This window comes from Poeciliopsis prolifica, unplaced genomic scaffold, assembly GCF_027474105.1.
Source record: "Poeciliopsis prolifica strain line A6 unplaced genomic scaffold, Auburn_PproV2 SCAFFOLD168, whole genome shotgun sequence".
Classification (NCBI taxonomy): Eukaryota; Metazoa; Chordata; class Actinopteri; order Cyprinodontiformes; family Poeciliidae; genus Poeciliopsis; species Poeciliopsis prolifica.
Window position 1 is genome coordinate 227,501 of NW_026562543.1, and position 7,500 is coordinate 235,000.

General features: G+C 43.0%; 1 protein-coding gene across 3 annotated transcripts in view; it reads right to left on the reverse strand.

Moving 5' to 3' along the window:
* The window catches only part of LOC129356364 (poly(rC)-binding protein 4-like), an 88,985-nt gene that overhangs the window by 35,719 nt on the left and 45,766 nt on the right, over positions 1–7,500 (reverse strand). For all 3 annotated transcript variants that reach the window (XM_055025959.1, XM_055025958.1, XM_055025957.1), the window contains exon 5: positions 6,272–6,304. In XM_055025959.1, the coding sequence (XP_054881934.1) occupies positions 6,272–6,304 (33 nt within the window). The remainder of the gene's footprint in view (positions 1–6,271; positions 6,305–7,500) is intronic.

Consider the following 7,500-nt stretch of genomic DNA (forward strand, 5'->3'; position numbering starts at 1 on the left):
CCCGGAGGAACCCAACACACACCAACCTGGAGGAACCCGGAGGAACCAAACGCACACCGACCCGGAGGAACCCAACACAAACTGACCCGGAGGAACCCAACACAAACTGACCGAAGGAACCCAGAGGAACCACCACACACCGACCCGGAGGAACCCAGAGGAACCAAACACACACCGACCCGGAGGAACCCAGAGGAACCAAACACAAACCGACGGAGGAACCCAAACACACACCGACCCGGAGGAACCCAGAGGAACCAAACCACGACCCAGAGGAACCCAGAGGAACCAAACACACACCGACCCGAAGGAACCCAGAGGAAACCAAACACACACCGACCCGGAGGAACCCAACACACACCAACCTGGAGGAACCCAGAGGAACCAAACACACACCGACCCGGAGGAACCAAAACACACGACCCGGATAATGGACAGTCTCTCCGTCCTTCTGTCCTTCCTGCTTCATGAACTCAAACCCTCTGGATTCTTCCTGGTTTTGCTTCGCTGTAGAAACCAGTTTTACCTCCACAGCTTCCATGAGTGAGAAAGAGTCTCGTAATATTTCTTCACCTTTTTAATGCACATTTTGTTGGATGCAGTTTGTTCCCATGACAAGGTCTCCTGTGTTTTGGTCTGAAGGGACATTGGCTCCATTTAACTGCTAAAAGTCCAGGATGGAGGAAGTGCAGACAGTCTGTCATCTCGTCCTCCATCTGAGTTTAGCTGAAATGAACTGAAAGCAGAAACTGAGAGCAAAGCAGATCAGCTGCAGAGAAAATTAGTGACCTTAAGAGCCTCATTAAGAGTGATCTTAATAATCCTGTTGACCTTAATGGCGCTTTTAATTACTTTAATGGTCGTACTATAACCATAACAACTATGTTTGTGATTTTAACAGGGCTATTGGTGACCTTAGTGGACCAATTGACCTTAACAACCCTATTGATGACCTTAGTGGACCAATTGGACCTTAACAACCCTATTAGTGGGACTTGGCCCTTAACAACCCTATTGGTGACCTTAGTGGACCAATTGACCTTAACAACCCTATTGGTGACCTTAGTGGACCAATTGACCTTAACAACCCTATTGATGACCTTAGTGGACCAATTGACCTTAACAACCCTATTGGTGACCTTAGTGGACCAATTGACCTTAACAACCCTATTGATGACCTTAGTGGACCAATTGACCTTAACAACCCTATTGGTGACCTTAGTGGACCAATTGACCTTAACAACCCTATTGATGACCTTAGTGGACCAATTGACCTTAACAACCCTATTGGTGACCTTAGTGGACCAATTGACCTTAACAACCCTATTGGTGACCTTAGTGGACCAATTGACCTTAACAACCCTATTGGTGACCTTAGTGGACCAATTGACCTCAACGACCCTATTGGTGACCTTAGTGGACCAATTGACCTTAACAACCCTATTGATGACCTTAGTGGACCAATTGACCTCAACAACCCTATTGATGACCTTAGTGGACCAATTGACCTCAACAACCCTATTGGTGACCTTAGTGGACCAATTGACCTTAACAACCCTATTGATGACCTTAGTGGACCAATTGACCTCAACAACCCTATTGATGACCTTAGTGGACCAATTGACTTTAACGACCCTATTGATGACCTTAGTGGACCAATTGACCTCAACAACCCTATTGATGACCTTAGTGGACCAATTGACTTTAACAACCCTATTGATGACCTTAGTGGACCAATTGACCTCAACAACCCTATTGATGACCTTAGTGGACCAATTGACTTTAACAACCCTATTGATGACCTTAGTGGACCAATTGACCTCAACAACCCTATTGGTGACCTTAGTGGACCAATTGACCTCAACGACCCTATTGGTGACTTAGTGGACCAATTGACCTCAACGACCCTATTGGTGACCTTAGTGGACCAATTGACCTCAACGACCCTATTGGTGACCTTAGTGGACCAATTGACCTCAACGACCCTATTGGTGACCTTAGTGGACCAACTGACCTTAACGACCCTATTGATGACCTTTGTAACTCATCCAGTGAGGTTTTCTGAGCCGGTTTCTTCAAGCAGGGATGGAAGGTGCACAGTTCACCTGATGAGGATTTTTTTGTTCCTGTTTTTGATCCACTGGAACCTGATGGTTCTCTGTCCTCCCAGTGTTCCCAGTTTTGCCGGTTGTGTGTGACGCTTGTCTTCATCACTCTTGATTTGGAGCGCGGTGAAGCCGGACGGCCGTGTCGTCCCGCCGGATTACTGAGCTCTGCTCTGGCTATCAGGGCTTCTCCCTGCTCCAGATGTGTGCAGACATCTGTTTGTGGAGCGGAGATGAAGAACATTAATGCTTCCTCTGACTTGATGAAGACGGACATCGTCTTCTCCTGTTTGCGTGCCTCCCATGTTTACCGAAGCATCTGCTCCTGCAGGCCAGGAGGAAGAGCTGTTTTCATATGAGGCAGCTGAGAAAATGAATAGTATTTTGTGTTTTTAGTTTAGATACGTGACATCAGAGAGACGGAGGCTGCAAGTTGCAGGGATAAAAAAGAGCAACTTTGAAATGAAGCGTATCTTAAGGTGTTTTCTGACCTTGAGGAGAAAATATCTATTTAAATATTCATGCTTCCTGTCAGGCCGAAACAACCGAGGAAAACAATCTGCTCTCATTTTATCTGCTGCTCCCAGATTTAAATCCTCAATACATCACACATCTTTTGAAAAGAGCCAGCTCCAGTTTTATCTTATCTGTTTGTTTGTTTTTTAATCAGTTCATAGTTTTGTAGTAAAATAACTTCTGGCTGCAACATAAATAGAATTTGAGCTGAAATCATGAAGACGGTCGTCTGCGTTCACCTCCGGATAAAACGTCCAGTCAGCTGAAGGCAGAGGACAAGGATCCTGGTGAAAACTCCCAATCCCAGAATGCACTGCACCAGACACAGCTGACGTCAGAGACAGCAGAAAACATCAGATATGAGTTTATCAGGAAATGTTTGAGTTCTTAGATATTTGTTTTACATTTAAAATTTTCAACTTTTTTTTTTTTACATAAAGTTTAAATTTCATTTTTTAAAGCATATCTTGTAACTTCTTGTAGGTTTTCTTTACTGTCCAGCAAATTTAAACTTTGGTTTGATTATTGTCCATTTTCTCTCCTTTTCATACATTTTTCCCTCTGATGATCCTGTTTATTGAGCCGTTTATGTTCAGGAACAGTAAATATGAAGCTCCACAGTAAAAACAAGTCAAAAACCAGATATGGAGAAAAACATGGAAAAACATAAATTTCTGAAAAGACTAGAGACTCTCATATGTTGCTTAATGTAGCATGTGAAGTCATAAAGAAATGGCCCCATGCTTTAGCAGCTTGCAGGTTTTGAAAAGGTAAACTTTATGTTTGAATTCAGCTTGTGAAGCCGTTTCTGGGACTGGAGGAAAGTCACAGCTGATTCACACCTGCAGCTGCTTTCAGCCAATAAGATGAAGGTTTGAAAGCAACACATGACTACTGAGAGTAAATGAACCCAACTGTCTGTTTTTGGGAAACTCTGCATGCAGACTTCAAGCAGGGAGGCTGGGATTTGAACCCAGGACCTTCGGTTTGCAAGGCAGACATTTTTTCAGTGTCTAACTAAATATTCAACGTCGTTTCCGTTATTTGAACTCAGCAGAAGCAGCTGATTCAGGCTTGAAACGACTTTCATGATGTATTTGCTCTCATATCCGTTGAGTGTTTCACTTTTTCTATTTAATCATGAAACAACCTTTCCTATCTGGAAACATGCAGCGTAAACAGCATTTACACATTTCATTCATGATTAATTCATGTTTTTACGGTGAATTGGAGTTAGAGCCTCGGACTGTTGGCATTAGCAAGAGAAAGGCTGTTGTTTATGTGGTTTAGATGTAAATATGCTGTTTTTACAGTGCCTGTTGAGCTGCCGGAGCATCGCTGCAGACGGATCATCTCAGAGACATCGTTTGCTCCGGTACGTGAACCTTGGTATTCACAGCAGGCGTGCAGCACATCGTCAGCCACTGATGAGTTCTGCTTTCACCGAGATGAATGCAAACCATTTCAACTTATCGATTCCAGTGTTTAAGTATTCATCCAGCTGCAGCTGCAGCCTGAAGGCAGATAAACGTCTTCTGAGGCGCTGCGAGCGCGGCGGCTGATCAGGGAGGCGTTATAGAAGTAAACACGCCGCGTCGCGTCGCGCCGCAGCTCATGTTGTTGCTTTCATGGAAATACAGCTGCAGTCATTGGTTAGTTTGATAAGTTAGCAGGAAGAGGTTACAGACTCCTGTTCCAGATGGTTGATGTTCCACATGAACAAAAAGTAAATATTAGCTTTTCTCTATTTTGTAAAATTTCCACTTTGTTTTCCTGCATGACAAACTCATTAATCTCCATTGAACCAAACTTCTGCTTTACAGCAACGTAAAAACCCTTATCCTAACCCTCTGCATTCATCAGCTGTTTCACCCACTGAGCTCCTTCAGACTAGCCAGCAGCAATTAGCAACATCTCCTGAGCTCATTATAGGAGCTACTTCTCAAAGTAACACTGGAAAAAATGTTAAAGGCTTAAAAGAGGAGCCAAGTTTTATCCAGTTTATTTGGGTTTGTTTTTGGGTTCAATTTTGTTCAAATTTGTTTACAACTCAGACTGTGTTAAAGAAAATACCAGAAAGGCAATATGGACAAACTACCTGGATTCCAAGCTTTCACCTCATGTAAAACCTCAAATGGCTAACAATATAATTATTGTATGGGATGGAAATCTGTTTTCTAAAAAAAAAAAAAGAAAAGAGGAGCCTTGTTGGGATGACGTCCTGAAGGCGGAGCTTCAGAAAGACCAGGAGCTTCTCAAAGAGACAGAAGCACAATTTCAAGGAGTTAAATTACAAAGTAAAGTTTCTTTTAAGCCATGTTTGTTATTGTACAAAATATTTTTAAGAACCGAAGGCAACATAGTTACTGATTGTGCTATAAAATGTCCCTATGTGACTGGAGAACATAATATTGCCCCACTTCCTGTTTCCTTAAAGTGAGAAAGAGAAAAGATGTTCACCCTAAAGCCTAATAACCACTTGTTTCATCGTCGTGTCTGTAATGAATCTTTAACGTCTGTCTTGTCCTCCTGCTTTAACATTTCCTGACCTGTTGACCTCAGATGAGTTCAGAGCTTATAAACTAAATCTGGGACGTTCCAGGAGGCTACATGTAGCATTTAGCTGCGACTGCAGAGAATAATTACAAAGTGCTGAGGTAAGCAAAGTTTAAGCCCCGCCTCTGTTCTCACTGAGCCGACCTGCTGGGAAACAACGTCGCCTCCAGTCGGGTTTGTGATTCACAGCAGGTATCGCATGGCGCTGAGCTCTGTTACCATGACAACCGAGATTAATCTACAGGCTTTTCTACCTGCAGATACATAACGCATGTCTGCATATTTACAACTTTCTCCTCCAATTTAACTCTCAGCTGAACAGATGTAACTTTAGGTTAAAGATGAACTTCACCTCAGCTGAGCTACAGAGGAGCTTCAGAGGACTGACCTCTGACCTCTGACCTGTCCTTCCTGATGACAAACTGTTCCTGGATCCATCAGACGCTTTGAGCAGATTGGACTGACTCTCTATCGGATTTTATTTGACGATTTAAGTTTTGAGCTCATGTCTGAAATCTGTTTTATGATTTTATGAATGTAAAGAAAAACAAAGAGAAAAATTGCATTGTGGGAAAAAATAACTTTAAAAACTTTTAAAGAAGAAATTTTCATAATTTGTCTCTGACATGGAAGCTACTGCAAAGAGAGAAGACAGACAGGGAATTACACACACACACACACACACACACACACACACACACACACACACACACACACACACACACACACAACACACACACACACACACACACACACACAGCTCCTGTCAGCTCGGCGTGTCGACATTATGTTCTTAAATACTGAACACCTTCAATTATTCCTGTTTCCATTTGCAGAATCAATACAGATCGAATTTTGTGGCCCGTCTGAGCGCGCTCACTGACAGAACTGACAACCAGACCTTTCCGGGACCCAACAGAATCTGTGTTGATGCTGCATCCAGCTGATTTGAGGAGATTAAGCTAAAGCCTGAAACTTGTCACAGTGAGGATGGGCGCGGCGGCGGTAATTAGCCCGACACGTGCAGGCGGCTTATGAAGGCTTGTCATGGAGCAGCAGGAGAGGATGAGGAGGGGACGTGATGAAGGTCTTACCTCTTCTCGTATTCTCTTCACGGTTTCTCCTTTCTGCAAAGAGAGGAGGAACAAATGACATAAATATCCTGACAGGCTTCAGGGAAGAGTGTTGAAAGAGGAGCTCAGAGATAATAAAGGTTTAATAAAATTCATCTGTTGCGATGGATTCTCTGTATGGAAGATAAAATGTTCCTGCGTGACTGAAAAACAACCAGGCTCGAGTTTTAATCACTGAATCAACCCTGATCTGTTACAAAAACTACAATCTATTAGAATTTTTAATCAAGTTAACTGAAGGATCTGTAATTAGTGGGAAACCATATATTGATCAAATGAGCAACATTTTAATTTCAAATATCATTTTTGCTGCTAAATTATTGAGTAAATACACATATGAACTCAACAGCAAATATATTTATTGTCTGAGGAAGTCTTGATCATTCATGTAGCTTCTTTAGAAACTTGGATGCTAACATTAGCATTAGCTGCTACATGTTTAGCACTGAGATGCTGTTTTAGGCTTGAATATCTTCCCTGACAGGCTAACTGCTTTTAGCACAACTTCAGCGTCCATTCAGATGGTTTAGAGCAGAAATCCGAGGCCGCTCCGCCGCCCATCTCCATTTACCAAAAACACAAACGTCAAAAATAAATGCGATTTTAACGCTTTTAACACTTTAAAATCTAAAATGAAAAACAAACGATTAGGATGTAAGCAGTTCCATGTGAAACGAGGAACATGTTGAGTTTTCTCGGTTCTTCCTGACACCTCGATGCCCTGCAGCAGTTTTCCTCAAACTCCAACCTGCCGACAGGTTGAGAGTCCGACTCCCGACAGAAAAATGAGCTCTGAGGAGTAAAAAGGTCCATGTTGTAAACAAGCAGAGGAAGCATCTCGAGTTCTGCTTCTGTTTGGTTGTAATGAACCAGGTTCTGCTTCAGGCTTTAGGAGATCAGGCCTGAAAACGAGGAGAATCCCAACATCTGCTGCAGGAAATCGCCTGAGAGACTGCAGAAAATTTCCTGTGATGTGTAGGAATAATTTTGCCTGCACGTCTCGTTCTCTGCGTGTTCGGGAGCAGCTTCCTCAGAGACCGACAGCCCGACTGGAAACCTGACACACCATTAACGCGTGTCTCACACCAACTTCGTGCCGCAGAATCAAACTGAACGGCGCTCAGATCTGCAGCTTTAACAAGCCAGAAGAAGGAATGTTCCCTGTTATCCTGTTTTCCATTCGGCACATA